We start from the raw sequence: 22,664 nt of genomic DNA, 5'->3' as shown, positions 1-22,664 counted from the left end.
TGGAGATCAATGGATCGTATTGTTCGCCTTGCATCTATATCTACATGAAACAACAAATAAAAATGACAGTCAAGAAAACCCTAACAAAAACAATAGTTTAAAAATACAATGTAATCAATAGTACAATACAAAATCATTTAATCTATTATTGAAAAACTTTCTAATCTATATTTATATTATTATTATTTATATAAATATTCTATTATTATCAATCGATCAAGCGGAAAAAAAACAACCCCTAAACTTTCTAAACAACTAACAAAATATCCGAGTACCATAACCAGCTAAACATAACAAGATTTTAAACAAAGACATCACTGCTTTAAAGCTAACCAAGTCGGTGACCCACAAAAAAAACCAAGAACACATAAAGAAATCAGAGGGAGGGAAAAGGCACTAGTTAGCCTTCCTGTCGCCTTTCTCCTTGAGGAAGATATTCGCTCAATCCTCTATCAAGAACTGAATAGTAATTTGGGGTCCTCTTGGTTCATAACAACCACTTGTTCCTCTAGAGAGGAGCACAACTTGCACTTCTCGACCTCCATGTCGTTAACTTGCAAAATCAGAAAATCAGAAATCGTCTTCCCTTTAGAATTCGCCTAAACCTACTTGTTACTATTACCTAGAAGTTATTACTTCTTATAAATATATTCTTCTTATTATTATTTAATCAAAAACCAGCTTGCATTCATGTCCATGTGAAACAATAGGAAAAATAAAATCAATTAACATACGAAACAACAAAATTAAATAAATATGAAACACATGACAGAAAACCCCAGCAAGAACCAAGAATCTGAAAAGACAATATGGTCGACAAAACTTTTAGACTATTCAAAAACCATTTTTTATATTATTTACGATTGTTATAATAATTATAACATGCAGTAACTACATTGAATACAATTAATAATGAACAAGTATTGAAAAACTCAACAACTATAGCGTTCATAATTACAATGAATGCAGTTATGAATGAGCCGGTACTGAAAACACATATTTCACAATCAAAATGTTAGCCTTTACTCAACACGCGTTCATATACGATTAGGTTCTATTGAACGGCAATGAGTGAAACATGTCACGCGTGAAACTCGTGGGAGTAGAAAAAGAGGAAGTAGTATAAATAGGCTCCCTAAGTAGCTGACGAATTGGGAAATGTGATAACTGCATTGCCTTCACTGGTAAAGCAAAGTTCTGCCCAAAAATTGCAGGGCTTCATCTTTCATTTAAGAAAAGCCACTGGTAAAGAGTAAGGAGGAGCAAGGAAAGAATCATGGCGTTGTGGGGGCTGTTGTTTGTAGCAGCCATGCCAGTGCTAAGGTTCCTGTTAATCAGTGGCTTAGGAGCTTTCCTCGCAACTTCATACGCTTCTGTGCTCACTGCAGAAGCCCGCCATCATATCAATAAGGTCAGTGCCCTTCCTTAAAGTTTTCCGAATAATGCCATGGAATAGCTTAATTTATCGATGTTGCAAGTTAAAGATTGTCATTTCGTACTCAATTTGCACTCACAATTCGCGGTTTTTTGTTTAAATTTTGAAGGAAATTAGGGATGATGATATGATTCTTGTATTTCTTAAATATTGCGCAGATTTTTTAGAGCCCTGATTTCACAATTTTCAGACTTTTAAGTGAAATTGTCTTTGGCAGGAAGATTATCTAATCTTCATTTACGATAATCTGGTTTGGGATTATTTAATTGCAACGTGAAACGTATGGTGTATATGACTTGTCTGTTCGAATGTTCTCATTTTTACTATATTTTTAATGAATATGAAGTTAATAGATACAAAAACCTCGAAGGCTGGTCATGTGGATTGTGGACCAAACGTGTGAGTGGTATACAGATCATGTCCATTCTAAAGAGGGAAATAATAAGAAAATATTTGAGAACATTGGTCGTAAACAATTCAAAACAGAAATGTTAGCTGGTATTATTAAGATATAAGCTGTGTAATGAAGCATTGTGCTGCATTTGTTTTAGAAGTTGGGGCCTGATTCACCTGGCACTTCATGGTGATATGACGACCAGCCCTGTTTCTATTTTGCACGATCCAAGGCCCAACCAACGGTGCCTCATTTTGCACGATCCGAAGATGCGTTATGAAGATCTCAGGCGTGGCGAATTTCTTTGCGTTTTTTTGACGTCTTGCAGGGTTCTATTTGATTTTGATTATTTTTGATAACTGTAGGAAGTTCTCTTCTCACCTTTTCATTCAAATTGACAGACCTTGACGTCATGAGTTAACCTTGTTGCTTGTTTAAACAGTTAATGATGGTGATCTGATTGTCTTTGAGACGTTGTGAATCAGCAGATTAATACACTTCTGCTGTCCAATTTGTTCCATGCTTTTGGTTTCCGTCACTTTATTTTTGTCAGGAGAATCATTTAGATCAGGTAAAGTAGTATGTATTGAAGTATGATTTGAGCGAATTTGTTTCTGGGTTGGCTTGTTGTCTTCAGTTGATTGCTTGCTTCCATATTAGGGGAAGGGTTTCAGAATGACACTGGTCACACAAGTGGAAGGGGCTGGCTTCATTTGGTCGGTAATTTTTGGCTCAATGCAAAAGATTTCATCCTAGGAATAGAAAGGAGTGGGGTTGGATTACACAGTTCTAGAAATAAAGATTGATTTTGATGGGACGGCTGATGTGGGTAATTAGAATGGAATTAAGGAAAGAAACTGTGGAAACACAAGTGGGCAAAGCCTTTTAGCAGTCCGGCCTTGCTTATGAGTGACCTTGGATGGTGATGTCTCTGCTGCTTTGGTGTTAAGCTCTTTAACAACCTTGATCTCATCATCCAGTATTATGGCCATCTGGCTCTTTTTGTTAGTTTTTTCTGGTCTCAGTGGAGTCAGTAGTTATATTCTCCTTCTTTTTGCTGTTCGAATCTTTATCTGGATTTTGTGGTATAGTTTCTCAGAGGGACATAATATACATTAAAGCATTTTGCTTTTACGATATTCAAAGTTTCCATTTATTGGCCAAGCAGTTAGCTTGATGATCTTCAACAATTCATGTCTCTGCATATATTTAAATGCCCCAGTAAGTGGCGTTGATTAAAAGTGACGTCTTGCAATGTGGATGCAGAAATGATGACATGGCCGATAACCTATAGATCAAGTGGGATCATAGTCCCTAGATCTGGAACATACATTGCTGCACTGTCTTCTGCTATTGTCATGGAGTGGCTAAATCCGAACAGCTGGATTTCTTGGAACTGAGTCTTTTGGCCACCATGGATAATGTATATGGTACCTTTTTGCTTTTGTCATTGACGGGATCCCATGAGAAATTAAGGGGAGCGACTGCGGTCATCAGAGATTGACAGCAATCTAGATTCTGAGAAAACTACTATCAGACGACAAGACCTTGAAACAATTCATTTCAGCGGATTATATATCTTTGATGATTTGCATGAATTATAGTCCATGTCAGTATTGCTGTGTTGGGGTGCTGGTATGTAAAAGTGCTTCATGTTTAAAAGTTCTCCAGAAACAGCGATGATAATATTTGAGCTCCTAGGATCTTAGGATAGCAATAGTGAATGTCATTTGTAGCTGAATTAAAATCTTTAATGCTGATAGTATTGAGTAACATGTAGCCAGGAAAGGCCGATTGTGATTGTGGGTATCTGTTGGAGAATATGAAATTTTGAGTAGAGCGAGGTGATCTACAACCATCCCGGAAGAAATGATTAACGCACACAGTCGATAACATTGATTTGGGGTTAAAAGACGACACACTTTTAGCAAACTCAGTGTGCTATGAGGATGAAGAGTATGTTTGATTGCCAGAGGATGAAACTTTGACCTGGTGGTGTATATGACCGGTCTAGTTTCAAAGTTTAATATGAAACAGATGAAACCAGAAGAAGGTAGGCAGACATGTATAGCTACGCAATCTCCCTAAATATTTCAGACAGGTTACATAACAGAACAAACATTCACCTAAAAGGGACATAAAATTATTACAGAAATAGATGGAAATGAATCTGTGGGCCAGCTTCCACAATAATTTCAGCCGCGTGGAGTACTTTTTTGTTCCCTCTGTATAAAATCATGATTCCTTCCACTAAATCTATGTCGCACGGTTGAAAGTTTTGCACACAGATTCCCCGTCAAACATCAAACATTAGTAGGGGTAAAGAAAGCTCCAATAGGCATATAGGGTTAGGGTAAGTTGAATTATGTCAATTTCTAAGAATATCTCTTTGTAGAGGCTGTTGCTCATTGGGACTGGGAGCTTCCATGGGTTAAAATAAAAAACTTATGCAATGTTCTACTAGCACATAAATTGATCATATAACCAATCAAAATAATAAAAAATATCTAAGGATGGACTAGAGACAAGTATCTGACAGAAGTACCCAATGGTATACTGGCTCTCTTCCCCAATCAGCTTTCCTCGAGAAAATTTCCCAACCGAAAAGTGTAAAGCTGCGCATCTGTTCCCGAAAGTAGTGTAAGGTTCACGTTCGTTCACGGGATCTTGGAGTTCTGTACACTGTTCTGTACAGGGCAATGTTTGATTTTCTGTCTATTTCCGGCTGTCTCATTCCACTACCAACAACCTACACTTGCCCCTGTCAATCTATATGTACCAAATCAATTAATTTTGTTTTTTCCCTTAAAATATGGCAAATTGATTATGTGAGTTGCCACGTGTCCTCTCTTAAATGACCAATTTTCTAAATTGATATATTTATTTTTATTTTTATTTTTATTTTATGAACACGAGCATTGAATGTTATTGATTGGTTTTAACGTGCCCACCATCAATGTATGTTTGCCAGTCCTTAAAATAAAATGAAATAGAAAATAGTTTTTACACATGCCAAAGATAGCTTAATCTAGTGTATTAGGAGCAGGCTTTTTGTGATTTTTGTGATTTTCACTTTGAAAAGTTTTTAATGTTCAAATTGATGGCACTTTTCATTATTAAGGATATGTGAAATCACTTCCAATTGATAGAGTAATTATTTGTGAATTTTTAAATGTAATAATTTTGTTGAGGTCATATAATTAGATGGTGAAACTGTAAAAAAAATAAAAATAAAATTTGATTAGGTTAATTTTATTGGTAGATTTATTTGAGATAATTTATAATTAGTTATTTTTAAAAATATTATATAACTTTTATGAAAATAAGTATTAAAATAATATTTTTGAGGTCTTCACTAAAAAGCTATTTATGTCTATCTATCACCCCTACTACTATTTTCCACACAAAATAACACCCTTCCTATCTATACATAGAAAAAATCATTTTCAGATACTTTTTCTTTTTATTTAGGTAATTTTAGTTTGGGAGCACTACCCATCTCTCTCTCTATATATTTAGGCCTATTACTTTCAAGATTATATATATAATTTAGAATAGAATAGAAAATTTATAATGTTTATAAGATCAAAAGTAATTTATTAGAAGAATTTAAATTATTGAATATTATAAAATATAGATATATTTATAAAATTGAGAATACATGCATTTTCTTTTATAAAAATTCATTTGAACAATCATAAAATTCTCATAATTTTTTAACATGAAAGAAAAAAAATCTATTTTAAATATACATAGCAAATTGCTTTTGTATTTTTTTAAAGGGCTCTTTACTAAGGGTGTCGTCTCATAGAAGGAGCCCATGAATTTTATATTAGAATTATTTTTAGAAAGTTTTAGTCTCGTAAAGAAAAGGCTTAAAGTTTTCCTCTACACAATCTAGTCTAGAAACTATATGTTCATCTTTCAATATGTACATATGTTCATAAACATGGCGTTCACATATTAACATATGTTATAAACATAGGGTTCATAATTACAATAAATGCAGTTATAAATGAGCCGGTATTTAAAACACATATTTCACAATCAAATATTTTAGCTGCGTTCATGTACGATTAGATTCTATTGAACGGCAATGAGTGAAACATGTTATACGCATGAAACTCGTGGGAGTAGAAGAAGAGTATGGAATTAGTATAAATAGGCTCCCTAAGTAGCTGCCGAATTGGGAAATGTGATAATTGCAACGTGAAACGTATGGTGTATCTGACTTGTCTGTTCGAATGTTCTCAGTTTTACTATTTTTTTAATGAATATGAAGTTAATAGATACAAAAACCTCGGAGGCTGGTCATCTGGATTGTGGACCAAGCGCGAGTGGTATACAGTAGATCATGTCAATTCTAAAGAGGGAAATAATAAGAAAATATTTGAGAACATAGAAAACATATTAGTCGTAAGCAATCCAAGACAGAAATGTTAGCTGGTATTAATAAGATAAGCTGTGTAACGAAGCATTATGCTGCATTTTTAAGAAACCGGGACATCTGATTCACCTGGCACTTGGTGATATGATGAGTACCAACCCTGTTTCTATTTTGCACGATCCAAAGGCCTCATTTTGCACGATCCGAAGATACTTTATTAAGATCTCAGGCGTGGCGAAATGCTATGCATATTTTTAATCTCTTGGGTTCTGTTTGATTTTGATTATGTTTGATAACTATAGGAAGTTCTCTTCTCACCGTTTCATTCAAATTGACAGACCTTGGCATCATGAGTTAACCTTGTTGCTTGTTTAATCAGCAGATTAGTACACTTCTACTGTCTAATTTGTTCCATGCTTTTGGTTTCTGCAACTTTATCATTGTCATGAGAATCATTTAAGATCAGCTAAAGTAGTATGTATTGAAGTATGATTCGAGCGAGAATTTGTTTCTCGGGTGGCTTCTGGTCTTGAGCTAGGGAAGGGGTTTTCAGAGTGACACTTGTTACACAAGTGGAAGGGGCTGGCTTGATTTGGTCGGTAATTTTTGGCTCAATGCAAAAGATTTCATGCTAGGAATGGAAAGGAGCAGGGTTGGATTACACAGTTCTAGAAATAAAGATTGATTTTGATGGGACGGCCGATGTAGGTGATTAGAATGGAGTTAAGGGAAGAAACTGTGGAAACAAAAGTGTGCAAAGCCTTTTAGCAGTCCGGCCTTGCTTATGAATGACCTTGGATAGTGATGTCTCTGCTGCTTTGGTGTTTAAGCTCTTTAACAACCTTGATCTCATCGAGTATTATGGCCATCTGGCTCTTTTTGTCAGTTGTTTCTGGTCTCAGTGGAGTCAGTAGTTATATTCTTCTAAAAGTTCTCTAGAAACAGCGATGGTAATATTTGAGCCCCTAGGATCTTAGGATATCAATAGTGAATGTCATTTGTAGGTGAATTAAAATCTTTAATGCTGATAGATCATAGTATTTTAGCGTTCATGTGGCCAGGAAAGGCCGCGTGTGATTGTGGGGATGCCTGTTGGAGAATACGAAGTTTTGAGTAGAGCAAGGTGATCTACAACCATCCCGGAAGAAATGATTAATGCACACAGTTGATAACATTGATTTGGGGTCAAAAGACGACACACTTTTAGCAAACTTAATGTGCTATGATGGAAGAGTATGTTTGATTGCTGGATGGAACTTCGACCTAGTGGTGTATATGAGTGGTCTAGTTTCAAAGTTTTGTATAGAACAGATGAAAAAGGAGGGGGTAGGCAGACACGTATAGCTACGCAATCTCCCTAAATATTTCAGACAGGTTACAAAACAGAACAAACATTTACCTAAAAGGGGCATAAAATAATTACAGAAATAGCTGGAAATGAATCTGTGGGCTCAGCTTCCACAATAATTTCAGCCGCGTGGAGTACTTTTTTGTTCCCTCTGTCTAAAATCATGATTCCCTCCACTTGCTCTATGTCTTATGGTTGAAAGTTCTGCGCCCAGATTCCCCTTAACCGTCAGACATTAGGAGGAGGAAAGAAAGCTCAAATAGGCATTCAGGGTTACGGTAAGTTGAATTATGTCAATTTTTAAGAATATCTCTTTGTTATTGGGAGCTTCCAATAATGGGTTAAAATAAAAAACTTATGCAATGTTCTAGTAGTATATAAATTGATCATATTATCCATCTAAATAATTAAAAATATTAACTATTAATATATATAAAAGATAGGTTAGAGACAAGTACTCTCTAGTAGAAAATTTGTCCCTGACATGACAGTTTTAGAATTTATTAATTAATTGTAAAATCACAGAACTACTGTTCTGTGACTTAAAAATTAATTAATAAATTTTAAAAACTGTAAATCCGGTGCAGTTCTGCTATTTAGTGAAGGGCAACGTCTATACAGCTACGAAAATGCACTTCCATACGAAAGCTATGTAAAGGAAGTGCATTTTTGTGGCTGTATAGCCACCAGCTTTAGCGAAGGGCCTCTTCCCCATCAGCTGAAACCATAGTTTTTGGGTTTACATATGGTGACAGTGATATGGGACTACCTCGTACTCTTTTTCAAGAGGCGCTTGTGGCTGTATAGCCACCAGCTTTAGCGAAGGGCCTCTTCCCCATCAGCTGAAACCATAGTTTTTGGGTTTACATATGGTGACAGTGATATGGGACTACCTCGTACTCTTTTTCGAGAGGCGCTTGGTGCTTCAAACGAGGTGTACATACCCTACCCACTAGTAGGATTTGAACTTGTGACCTCTCATTCAAGAGTACAAGTTCTCCACCACTAGGCCAACTCAGGCTGTATATGTACCAAATCAATTAATTTCGTTTTTTCCTTAAAATATGGCAAATTGACATGTGAGTTGCCACGTGTCCTCTCTTAAATGACCAATTTTCTAAATTATTTTATTTTATTTTAGTTTAATTTAAACTTTGATTTTATGAACACGTACTTTTAGGAAATAAATGAGCATTGAATGTTATTGATTGGTTTTAAGAACGTGCATATCATCAATGTATATTTGCAAGCCATTAGAATAAAATAAAATAAAATAAAAATAATTTTCATGAAGATGCGTCTGTCAAAGATAGCTTAAGCTAGTGCATTAGGGGTTCGTTTGGTTCGTCGAATTTAAAGAACCGAGATTTCCACAAACCTTGATTTAGCCAAATCAAGGTTTTGCAAATCTTCATTTCGATTTTCAGGATTTTACTTGAATTGTTTGTTTCACTCGAAAGATGCGTGTGAAGACACATTTTTAAGCGTAAGCTTGGAGTTGAAAGCAAATTTCAAAAAGTAGTCCAATCTATTGTTTTTGCACTCCTTAAAAAACATAATTAGGTTTTGATTTTCAATTCGTACTTGCTAGTAGGAAGTTGAAAAATTGGATTTGAGGCAAAATTGGAAGTCTAGTATGCTAATTCCATTTTGCCAATTTTGAAACAAACACAAAAAGTTTCAAATCTGGATTTTGAAAAACCCAATTCCTATCACCTTTAAGAAATCAAACAGACCTTAGCAGCATGCTTGAAATTTGACAGTCACCTCTACTTGGCATATGATTTTTTTATAACAGCTAAATTTTTTTCATGTCTTTCATTCTACGTTTTGAGAAAAAAATTGATTGTGAATTTTTATTTTAAATTTAAATATTATATAAATTAGAAAATTATAATATGAATTAGTAATATATGTATAATTATAAAGAAGCAAGTTTTTAAGTTCATTGCTTTAGAAATTTTTTAATTTTATATTTTTAAAAATTAATTTTTTTATTTATTATATTGTATTTCAATAAGATAATATAAATATGCATTCACCAAAATAGAAGCATAACTAAATAGAAAGAAAAAAAAACATAGAAACATCTATTATATAAAATGATATATATTTATCATACATATATATTATGCATATTATGAAATCACATTTATGTATAATATTAAATATAATACTAAGTCACATATAGCAAATAATAATGGTTTAGTAATAAATTTACTTGTGATATTATTATTTGTGAAGTTTTTTATTTAATAATTTTGTTGAGTTTATATAATTAGATGGTGACATATTCTTTTTTTTGGTAAGTAATATGTGTAAAACATAAATTTCTTTGGATTAAGTTTAGTGGTATATTTACTTGGGATCATATATAATTAGTTATTTCTAAAAATATGATATAACTTTTATGAAAATAAGTGTTAAAATGACATTTTTGAGGTCTCCACTAAAACACTAATTTATGTCTATCTCCCATCCCTTCTACTATTTTCCACACAAAATAGCACCTTCTACTATTCTCCACACAAAATATCACCTTCCTTATGCATAAAAAAATTCATTTTCAATACTTTTTCTTTTTTATTTAGGTGATTTTAGTTTTGGGAGCACTACCCATCTCTCTCTCTGGGGGTATTACTTTCAAAATCACATATATAATTTAAAATAAAATAGAAAATTTATAATGTTTATAAGATCAAAACTAATTTATTAGAAGAATTTAGATTATTGAATATTACAAAATATAGAGACATTTATAAAAATTGAGAATACACGCATACTCTTTTATAAAAATTCTTTTGAACAACCATAAAATTTTAATTATTTTTTAACATGAAAGAAAAAATCTATTTTAAAGGGCTCTTTACTAAGGGTGCAGCTCCATGGAGGGGGCTTAAAAACTTTGGCACTATGGAGTTTTTTAGGATTAATTTAAAGTGGGAGGTCCCATTAATTTTGATCTCATGTTTTTTTAAAAAAAATATTCAATTATTGAAAATTAGTATATGATTGACAATTGGCACAAGAAAAGTCTAAGTTGGGGGGACAATTTCTATCCCCCTACTTAAATTTGACCAACACTCCACAAATAGCTAAAAATTCAAAATCTAATTACATAGGAATAAATTTAGTTGAATGATAATATTAAATATAATTCAATATAGTAGGAAAGTTAAAAATAAAAAAATTAAAAGTGAATAATAAAAAATGAAAATTTAATAATTTAATAATTCTAAAAATAAAAAATTAAATGCAAATGCATTCTAATTTAAAAGAATTTTAATAATTTCATAAATATATTATAAAAATAAATTAAAAATTCGATTGAATGAAAGTTATTTTAATAATAATTAGTCTATGTAAAAGAGTCTAAAAGATTGTACAAATTTAAATATAAAAACTAATTTATACTGTTATAATTAAAAAATAGAAATGAAAACATTTTCAAAATAAAAATTAAAAAAACAATTCACAAAATCATTGAAAGAGTTCAAATTTTATATTGTTTTTATACATAATTATTATTAGAATAAATACAACTCTATGAGTTAGTATTTAAACATTAATCATAATTGTATTAATAGTTATACTCAAAACAATTAGTAATGAAAGAGTGTTTAAAGGAAATAAAATAAATTCTCATCAAAATTTCACTCTGGACTGATGAAGATGATTTTTAACTTCTCAATATTCTCTTGGCTGAATAAGTTGTAATAAGTTGTGTCCAGAGGTCTCAATATAATATCCACAAATTTGAATCTGATATTCTTGTATACCTTACATTCTAACAAAGTATGAGTGTTGCTCTGTTTCCAGCCACCTTTCCAGAATTGCACAGCATGAAATTTCCAGAATTGCACAGCATGTAAACTCTTTCAGCCTCTTTCAGCCTCTCCATCTCCAGTTTGACATCGCAGTTGATGAGAATAGTTGTATAATAAGTCTTAAAACTCTCAATAAAATGTTACCTCCAATATATAAATACATATACGCCCTACAAAGTTGATCACATGTGAACTTGAACTGGCTGATATATGTAATGAACGGCCTACTGAATTAAATTTAGTGAAAGATGGCGAGACATGTCATGCCGTGACGATATACGCATGAAACTCGCGGGAGTATAAAGATTATGAGTGCTATTTATATGAGGCTCTAGAAGTAGACGCTGAACTGGGCAATGTCTTAGCTGCATTGCCTTCACTCCTAATCACTCGCAATGACAATGGAAGGTGTACTCCAATTACAGGTCTTATCTTTAGGTCGATAAAAAAAGCCACTGGTAATTGATAAGGAGCGAGGAAAGAAAGATGGCGTTCTGGGCGTTATTGGAGGTGGCAGCGATGCCAGTGCTGAGGTTCCTGATAATCAGTGGTTTAGGAGCTTTTGTTGCAACTTCATGCATTTCTGTGCTCACTGCAGATGCTCGCCATCATATTAATAAGGTCAGTTATACCACTCCCTCAGAGCTCTCAAAGCAACGCCATGGAATTTATGTATATGTGGCTGTTGGAAAGTTATCTTCACAGTTCGTGCGTAACCTGCACTACAATTCGCGCTTTTTCCTTTGGAATCTAAAAGAAATTGGGGAAGATGAGACGATTCTTGTGTTTCCCCAATGTCGCACGGGTTCTTCATAGATTGTTATGACCCCCGATTTCATATTTGTCCAAGTTTAATTGAGAATTTTTTGGCAGGACGAATCTCGAATCACGTTTACAATCATTTACGATAATCTGGTGTGGGATCATTTAATTGCAACGTGAAAAGTGTTGTGTATATGACAGTTCATGTGAATAATCTTAGTAGGTACATAAATATCAGAGGCTGGTCATCTGGACCAAATTCAACATGTGAGTGACATATAAACAAATGTCTAGTCTGAAGAGGGGAAGAATAAGAGCTATAAGAGAACGTGGAAAACAGATTTAGTGATAATCAATCCGAATATACAAATATTAGCCGGCATTATGAAGATAACTTGCGTAATGCAGCGTTTTGCTTATATTTTAAGAAGCTGGGACATCTGATGCACTTGGCACTTGGTGCTAAGAGGACCAGCCCTGTTTATTCTAATAGTACCCTAGGGCCAATCAATAATGCCTCTTTCATGTGCACGATCCAAAAATACATGGTTCTCAGCCATTGGGAAATTCTTTGCATTTTTCGATCTGTTGGGTTCTACTTGATTTTGATTATGTTGGACAGCTATGGTAAGTCTTCATCTTGCCTTTTTATTCAAACTGATGGTGCCTTCGCATTATGAGATAATCTTCTTGCTTATTTAAACAGTTGACGACGTCGATTTGGTTGTCCTTGTGTCGTTATCAATCAGCAGAACAATACGCTTCTGCTGGCTAGCTAGTTTGCTTTTGGTTTCCGCCACTGCTGTATAGTCATGAAAAGTAATTTAAATTAGATAAAACTGTATATCTTGAAGTATGATTTGAGTGGGAATCTGTTCCAGTAGTAGTTTAATGTCTTGAGCGTGACTGCTTGCTTCCATGTTAAGGGGGAATTTCAGAATGGCTCTTGTCACAGAAGCGGAAGAGGCTGATTGCTTCTAGTTATTTTTGGTTCAGTGCAAAAAAATTCTAGGCGGGGAGACGTCGAAGGCTGGATCGCAACAGTTTTAGAGATAATAATAATTTTAATGGGATGCCCAATATAGCTATTAGACTGGAATTAAGGGAAGACAAATGTGGAAAGAAAAGTGGGCGTACTCTTTTTGACAGTCCATCCTCGCTTATGAATGACCCAGGACAGTGATTTCATCTTCCTTGAGTTTCTGCTGCTTTGATGTTAATTTCTTCTAACAGCCTTGATTTCATCATCCGGTATTATGGTCACCTAGCTCTTTTTGGAAATATTTTTGCCTCAGTGGAGTCGGCAGCTAAATTCTTCATCTGTTCGCTGTTTAGAGCTTTCCTCTATCTAGATTTTTGTGATATAGTTTGTTAGAGGAACATAAATTGCAATAAAGTGTTTTCTTTTATAATGATGAACATTTCCATTTAATAAAAGCAATCAGCCTGATGCTCCTCAAAAAATCGTGACCGCAGATATAGAAGTACCCTAATAAGTAGCATTGATCAAAAAAGACACTGTGCGGTGGTAGCAATGGATGCAGACGTGATGAAATGGCTACTGACCTATCAATTGTTGAATTGTAGTGCCTAGATCTGGAATATTCCTTTCTGCCCTGCTCTCTGCCATTGTCATTGCCATTGAGTAGCTAAATCTAAACAACTGGATTCCTTAGCATCAAGTCTTTTGGTCACTATGGATAATGTATGGATGCCTCATTGCTTTTTTCATCAATGGGATCCCATGAGGAATTAATTGGGGATGATTGGGGTGATAAGAGAATGACAGCTACCTGAGCAAATTTCTATTAAATGACAAGACTTTGAAAGAATTTCTTGCCGCAGATGACCTCTGATGATTTGTAGGAATCAGGGACCATGTTAGAATTGTCATGTTAGGGGGCTGCTATGAAAAAGTGCTCCATGTTTAACAATTGTCCAGAATCAATGATGATAATATCAAACCGCTTGAATCCTTTCTAGGCGTCCACGATGTTAGGATAATCATTTTGGATATTTTTAGAAGGTGAAATGATAGTTTTAAAGCCAATAGTATATTAGTTTTTGCATCATAGAACCTTAAACATAAGTTTACAACATTTCATTGTTTCAAAACACAATATGCATTCAAAATTGGAAATTGGAATTTATTGATAACAAAAAATATGTAAATAAGTTACAAAACCAAAAAGTCCAAAGCCTTAGTGCTTCCATATAGTTTCATTTTCAATATAAAAATCAAAATACATAAAAATTAAACTACACTATTGCGCCTATTCCGATTTAGCCAACTTTGCATCAAAATCAGAGTCATCTCTGTCATAACCCATGGGAAGAAGGGCACCCTAGTTTAATGGAACCCCAACTAATCTTGCTAGTACCTACTCCTTATCAACCTAGGTCGCATCTTCAAAATCAACACCCCGCTATACTGTTGGAGTCACCTATACTCAAGACTCTGGCTTTTTTGTTAAACAAAATTTAATTAATTTATTTATTTTTGACTTTTTTGCTTGGACAAAATTGAGGACAAACGATCGTCTCTGGTATGGTCAGGGGATGACTATGGCGTCCTCGACTATTCTCAGGACTTACATACGTCCCCTTTTTTTTTGGGAATCCTCCCCAAGTTTCTAGGATGTCTCCATTAGATTTGCAAAAAGGGGGGATGGGATGCCCCCATTAGATTTGCAAAAAAGGGGATGAGGGATGTCTTTTGGCTGTCCCCAAGTCCTTTAAATGTCCCAGGTATGGGGACAGGGGAAATAAGGCGAGGGATGCATCCCTAGTGTAATTTTAGTTTCACTGATGGGGTTATATTGATTGTTATTGTGGTGATGCTTGTTGAAGAAAATTTGAAGTTTGTGTAGTTCAATGTTAACTATGACCATCTCGGAAGAACTGATTATTCCACACTATAAATGACATTGATTTGGGGCCCAAGATGGTGCCCACAAGTATAACTTACAAAATTTGTTTATGCTACTTTTGTTAAAGATTGGAGAGGTCACAATTATTGTGAACGCTTAGGCTATTGTCAATTATTTGCCCATTGTACCAAGTAGCTAGACAATTCACTAACTTGTTAACCAACTTCCCGATTGCTACAAAGGATGTTGGTGTATACTATATACTAATATATGTGTAGGAGGGTGATGAGATTTTCACAATTAAGTGTTTGCTACTTTACTGAATCTAGTTAGATTCCTTCATATCATTATTACTTGGGAATAGTGTTAGAACTGCATTTACAGAACATGTATGCTAGAATTGTTGCCATCAAATTTGTGAGGTAGATTTCGAGAGGAGGTAACTCATTATTTTGTGGCACCTTAGCTACTGAAGGAGCTACCCATATTCTATACCATTTCATTTGTGGGATTCTTTGGGAGCTCGTTCTCTTGTCTCTTACTCTAAGAAAGTTAAAATATCACCACGCGTTCATTTGTGGAGTTTCTAAAATGTTGTGATCTATTATCAGTTTGAGAAATGGATGAGGAAGAGGTAATATTGCAATAGAGATACTTATTTGGATTGGACATTTAAGTTCATTGACTTGTTACTAATGAATCAGACCCTCAAGTCATGTTTTCCAGATTACATATCATGTTTGATATATTGATCAACTTCTTTATTTAGAGTCTCTTAAGCAGCCCTCAAAGTGGTTCCACCACATTTTTTGTCTTGGTGAGTCATCATCCCTTTCTAGAACCAAATTGTTTTGTCTTTGACTCTCTTGTATTCCAGAAAGGACCATTATCCTTCTCTTTCAAGGCTTTTTCTCTTATCCTTCATTGTTGAACAGATTTAAAATCCCATCGGAAATTTTTCCTCACCAACCAACTTTTAACTATGGCTATTGTTTTCTATGGGGATAAATTCTTCCCTTTTTCTTCATTCAGTCAATACAATTGGCCAACATCATGCACATGACCTTATGTTCCCACTTGCCAAAAAGGCACCTTCCTCAAAATACATTTTCTCATTATTTTATCACAATATAAGGTGATCGATTTCTATAATATTTTATATGAAAAAATCTTATGGATCTTTAGTATTTGTTTACTACATGCCTTTTGGAAAGTTGAAACAGATAAGACAATTTATTAATGTCCAACAAGAAACCAATGCCTCTCGCTCTTGCCCGTGCTCCTGCCCATGGGCGAATTCAAACTTCTGCTCCTGTCGTTCATTCTATGACTGCCCTTGTTGTGGTCCCTTCGGTCAGGGATGTTGTTGCACTGGTTGCGGTGAAGATCACTCCTACTCCTGCTCTTGTGATTTCACCTGCTCGTCCATCGTCTTCTCCTGCGCTAGTTATTGGGGCTTTTGCGACGTCTCTGCCTGCCCAGGGAGCTTCTCAGATCTTTGTTTTTGCGACGACTGTGGCTAGGTTTCCTCATGTGGTGTCTACTGCGGCTAGGAGTGGTCCTGGTCCCGGTGTTCATGTTTCTCCTACTGCGAATTTTTCTCCTGTTCGTTCTGCTCTTTCTTATGCAGATGTGGTTGCATATGAGGCAACTATTTCGGATCCTGTGAGGAAGGGGATCTAGCCATCTTCAGTCAGTCGTTCGGCTATGCCTGTCCCAGTTAGTAATCCCCTTGTGCTTTATTTTGAACAAGATGTAGTTGAGGAGATCAACTCATATGTGGTGGATTACTCCAATACGGCTGCTATTTTTCGTTTTTGGGGTTTTTGGCCCTTTCTTTTAGATTTGTATGCTTGGATTTCCAAATTTTGGGAACCAATCATTTCGGAATAAATGCAAATATACCCTATGGCATGGGGTTTTCTTATTGTGAAATTTGCTAATGCTGATGATAGAAATGCCATACTGGGTCATGGTTTCTCTTGGGAGGAAAGGTTCCCCCTGATGGCCAAACAAACCTTGGTTTCTAGCATTTAATCCGACTATTGAAATCTTTAATATACCCTATGGCATGGGGTTTTCTTATTGTGAAATTTGCTAATGTTGATGATAGAAATGCCATACTAGGTCGTGGTTTCTCTTGGGAGGAAAGGTACCCCCTGATGGCCAAACAAACCTTGGTTTCCAGCATTTAATTCGATTACTGAAACCTTTATAATAAGATTCCTCTTTGGGTGAGGTTACCGAATCTTCCCCTTCATTTTTGGTAGGATTCAATCCTGGAGGCTATTGGGGATGCTCTTGGGGATTTCATATTGGTTGATTCGGTTTCTTCCAATGTCTATAGGACAACATATGCTTGCATCCTAGTGGAGATGGATACTGCCAAGGGGCTTCCAAAAATGTTGAAGTTGGCTTCTCCAACTGGTTCTTGGATTCAACTGCTTGATTATGAGGGTATTCCTTGCAGATGTAGGAAATGCCATAAGATTGGCCATCTTGCTACGAGTTGCTCCTCTGACAAGGCTAGATCGATGAAATCACCTTCTTGGTGGTCGAGGGTTTTGAATGAACGCTACACGGCTCATAAGGTTTCTATGGAGGTGGATGGCTCGTATAGCTCTTCGCATATTGATCTCTCTTTGGCCGAGGATTCTGTTATTGTTTCTGGTGATTCGAAGGTCGTCTCTATGACAGTTTTGAATCAAAATGTTGTTGCTGACTCGTCGCTTGCTATTGTCTCTATGATGGTTTCGAATCATAATGTTGTTTCTAACTCGTTGCCTGTTGTTGTCTCTGTTGATTCGACTGTTGTCCCTTTGCTGGCTTTGGATTGTAATGTTGTTGCTGTCCCTTTTTCTGTTGCCGACTCTATTGATGAGGGGTTGTTGGGGGTCAATTGGGACTGGCAAAAGGCTGCTGGGAAGGTAGAGGATGGTTGGACATCAATCAAAGGAAAAAAAGGTAAATCCTCTGTTCCTTCTTTTGATATGTCTTTATGCTCTCAAAAGACTGGACCAAAATGTAAATCTTGATGGTCTATTACTTCTTGGGCTGTTTGTCTTCTTGTTGGGAACTTTGGTGTGTCCCTCTGTTTTGTTGGGTGGTTTTCCACAGTTGTATTTTTATCCTCATTGTTATATCTTTATGGCCTTTTGTTAAAAGGTTTCAGGTCCTTTCAAAACCTGTTTTTACTTAATCAAAACAAGTGTCTAAGGGACTGAAAGTTTACAAACAAGGGAAACCACCCACAACAAGGGCACCAAATGGTGCTTGTGAAAGAGAAAAGAAACAAAGAAAGCAAAGGAGGACACCAAGGAAAGGGCTAGGGGTCCTTCCTTGGCCGAAAGAAGTCTAGCACACAATGATAAGGAACATGGCGACCAAGGGTCCCAGGCCATCTCTAAATACTACTGGATGAGGACACCAAGGAAAGGGCTAGGGGTCCTTCCTTGGCCGAAAGAAGTCTAGCACACAATGATAAGGAACATGGCGACCAAGGGTCCCAGGCCATCTCTAAATACTACTGGATGAGGAGTGTTGTTGTCTTGTGAGTCCACAACAAGGTCTCATTGATTTGATATGGATGGGAACAGGTGTGTAGAACTGCCACTTCATGCCCTTGGCAGGGGACATGGATGCATAAAGTCTCAAAGTACGGTACTGAAGCTGAGTGGCCTCCTAGAAATAGAACACTAGACAATGTAACTAAAAAAAGCCAACAAGGACTTGCAATCTCTGAAAAGATAGTAAAACCTCCCTATGATCACATAGTAGATGGGACAATGGAAAATTAAGTGAGTCTCTGGTTCTGTCTTTGCAAGGGTACATAAGTGGCAAATCTTGTCCTCTTTGTCAATGTGATGATCAGTTTGGTATCTAGGTTGGTGGGATCCAACTTTGACGGAACTGAGAGAGATACAAAGGGCAAGGCACCAATGTTGAGTTAAATAGGTAGGACACACAATAATCTCATCATGGATATCTAAGAAGTGCTTGGAATAAAAGGCCATCCTCGAACGCAACCCTCTTGAAGTGTTGCTCCAAGTCGTCATAATTTACTGTTCATAAATATTGAGTCTAACATGCCTGTTCAACTCATGACGAGAGGGGAGGAGGTGAGTGGTAGCATCTATAGAAAATTGATAGGGAGGGGGATGATCAATCTCAATCCCGATCAAACCCAATAGAGTAGTGGCCTAAGCATACCAGCAGCAGGCCCTGGTGACCAGATCTGAACCAGAAATAGAAACTTTTTATTTTGGGATTGTAAAGCTTACATAAATATTCAAGGGAAGAACATAAGTGATTTATCAGTAATTTCTTTTGAATAATTAATCAGCCAAAAAATGGTTGAGAGAAAAGGAAAATTCATTATCAAATTGAATGAGAAGATAAGCACTTTACAAAACAAAAATATTAAGATCTGCTGCCCGATATACTATCTTTGACTTTGTAGATGTTAGAAATCTTTTGTTTTATTCTAGAATGATGCCAAGGACCATGACACAAGAATAAAGTAGTAAATACACATAAAAGTGAGTTATTGATGAGAGTATCATATATGGCAGGTCTTTAGTTTTGACAAGAGTACATGGGATTACACTGTATGCTTTAGCTTAATTAAACTGATCAAAAGATAGCCTTATTTATGGCCTCTATAGTCTATAATTGATGCTTTTAGAGGGTATGACCTGATAAAATTAGATTTGGATGTAACTTGGACTCTTGAATATGATACACGACAATGGTGGTGAAAAAATTCATGTATGCTAGGTAAGGTTGTTGTATTCCATGACTACACCATGCAAAGTTCCTTTCTTCTCTATTCGTTTAAAAGGTCTAAGTATGTTTGCGAAGAGGTAAAGCTTTTCTTAAGAGTTTAAAAAGTCGGATACTGGAACGTGTTAAATCTAGCCATTTGTCAAATGATTATTTTATTAAAAGCTAAGCTACTTATTTTTCTTGCATTTAGTTGTTTTGAATCAGCACTATATTATTCTCTGCAGAGTCTTTCAATAATTTTTATAATTGAGAACTCCCATCATGGAAACCAAAAATAAGTTTCTTATATTTTTTTGGTTTGTATGTCATTCTGCAGATTGTGTTTATTGTGTTTACACCAGCTCTTATGTTTGCAAGCTTGGCAAAATCAGTGACATTTGACGATATAATTTCTTGGTAAGTGGTGCAGTAGTAAGTTTTTTCAATTATTTTATGCCATGTCAACAAGTTGGTCAGCATGACGGAGACGTGGTTACCATTGCAATTGAAACTTGAAAACAGAAAGAATACTGTAATTTTATCAAAATTCTTATTAGTTGTGATTGATTTGCTAAATCTACTGCATTTAGTTGTGTACTATTTTTCAGATTATGTTTTATATGTACAATTTAAATGGTATATTATTCTTAAATGAATATTTTAAAAAGCACCAGACAGTAAGATACCTTGCATTCAGTGGTCCATAACAACTAGTGCATCTACGAAGTTGTGTACAAAAAAAGTGATTGGAATGCATTTTCCCTTGCTTATATGGGTAGGACTGCAAAGTTGCATAAAAAATAAGACAATCATTTTCATAGGTATTGATAATAAGTATTCATTTATGTAGACAGTGGAAGTTGATATTCTTAGCTTCTTTTAATCTGATTATAAATTGATATTATTGTTTCTTTTAATCAAATAATAACATCCTATATTGATTGCTGCAGGTGGTATATGCCCATTAATATTCTTCTTACTTTTTTGATTGGAGGACTTCTAGGATGGATTGTTGTGAAGCTTACAAGAACTCCAAGACATTTAAGTGGTCTTGTTATAGGGAACTGTTGTTCAGGTAGGTGCATTTAATGTCTATTGCACTATCAATTGAAGTCAGTTTTACATGTATTTACAGAAGGTTACACTTTCTAGATTTGCAGACTCATGCAGATTTTACTTAGTTTTAAGAACAATCATTCAACAATTGCAATCATGCAAATGTTGTAAATACATTTCCTCTTCTGATATATAGACTTAAATATCTCTAGAACTATTTTATTGATGCTCATGTCTTACAAAGACCTCTGGATGTTCTATTTTTCTCTACTATCATTGTAGTAAAGTTGACCTGATTTATCTTACTATTCATTACTAGCGGCAGGCCCCTCTAAAATATAGTACATTCGTCTGGTGTTCTTTGCATCACAACATGTTACTTTTCTTTGGAGTAATACTTGTGATGTGTACAGGAAACCTGGGGAATCTGCTTCTCATTATTGTTCCTGCACTCTGTGAGCAAAATGGAAGTCCTTTTGGTGATGTTGATGTTTGCATGGATTATGGAATTGCTTATGCATCGTTTTCTATGGCGGTATAGTTTCCCTTGAAAGTTGTATATTTATACTTTATTGGGAACCATGTAATAAAAAACTTACTGTACACTATCATGCAACTTCTGACTTGAATAGAAGACATGCTTTGGGGAGTACTATGCCTTGATAAGAAAATTAAGAGTGTTATAGAGCTGGTAACTTGATTGTTCAAGCAAGTTTATATTGTTATACAGAAAGTTATTGTTGTCTAACTTGTCTCTAATATGTTTTGTTGGACAGATCGGTGCCATCTATATTTGGTCTATCACCTATAATATCGTGAGGTCAGCATCAATTCAAATGGATGAACATGATGGGGAAATTGAGCCCGGACTGTATAAAAAGATCCCACATATAGAATCCTCAAACACTGGATTACAATCTAGTCTTTTACAAGCAGTCCATACTGAAGTTCCAAGTTGTATGGAAAGGATTGGCAACAAGGATCCCTCAGATTCATTTATTTCTGAAGAAGTTGGGAAATTAAATGTGAGTTCTATTTATTTTTTTCCATGAAATAATATTTATGAATTTTTGTTATGGATCGAAGATATACAAATGTTATTTGAGAGTTTGGATTTTTCCTGAATATTTTAGTACTGTAGATGTAAAGGTACATTTTTCTTAGCCTATCACCTAGATTTATCAATTATAAGGAAAATCTTAGTATAGTTAAATTATGGGAAGGATCCTTTGTTTTTTCAAGTCAAGTTTATTACATAACTTTTTGTTCATGTAGTTTGCCTCTATTAGCTTTTATATCCTGCGAATCTGCATGTGTCCTTATTAGCCCCTTGGTCAAGTCATTAGCACTTTAAATCTGTCTTATGGCTCAAACCTAAGCTAAAAACTTTAATAGAGCTTATCCAGGGTATAAATTATTCTCTGAGTTCATTTCTCATGTGCTTTAAGATGCAAGTTCATGGTGCTGGTAGACAATTTCCCTTGGCTTTTATTTATACAGATTAAACAACATTCTGTGAAGATATACAAGAAAATAATGTGATCACACAAAGATTGGTATCTGCAGTAGATGCTTATGATAGTATCATGTGTGTGTATTGCTTGCACATACACTAACACACACAAAGATGCATATAAGGTTTTGTTGGAAGTTTGGAACACAATCTCTAATTTTTCCAAGATATAGTCATGATGGAGGGAGGGAATAACTCATTCACCTGGCATATAAAACAACTATTAATTAGTTAATTGAGTATAAATGGGAAGTGATACATAACACTTGTGTTATATACATTTGAAAGGGCCTTACCTTTTATAATTA

The 22,664-nt window shown here is 35.1% G+C and overlaps 1 protein-coding gene across 1 annotated transcript in view; it reads left to right on the top strand.

Annotated features, from left to right (window-relative positions):
* Positions 1-1,145: 1,145 nt before the first annotated feature.
* Positions 1,146-22,664, top strand: part of LOC149567302 (protein PIN-LIKES 7-like) — a 58,811-nt gene continuing 37,292 nt past the window's right edge. Inside the window, exons 1-5 of the mRNA XM_089820484.1 lie at positions 1,146-1,411; positions 20,125-20,204; positions 20,738-20,862; positions 21,257-21,378; positions 21,620-21,868. Of these exons, the coding sequence (XP_089676610.1) occupies positions 1,277-1,411; positions 20,125-20,204; positions 20,738-20,862; positions 21,257-21,378; positions 21,620-21,868 (711 nt within the window). The 5' untranslated portion in view covers positions 1,146-1,276. The remainder of the gene's footprint in view (positions 1,412-20,124; positions 20,205-20,737; positions 20,863-21,256; positions 21,379-21,619; positions 21,869-22,664) is intronic.

Source organism: Cupressus sempervirens, chromosome 3, assembly GCF_028749045.1.
Source record: "Cupressus sempervirens isolate cs-2001-9-10 chromosome 3, ASM2874904v1, whole genome shotgun sequence".
Lineage (NCBI taxonomy): Eukaryota > Viridiplantae > Streptophyta > Pinopsida > Cupressales > Cupressaceae > Cupressus > Cupressus sempervirens.
Note: the sequence above shows the minus strand (reverse complement) of the source record. Positions and strands in the feature narration are given on the sequence as shown.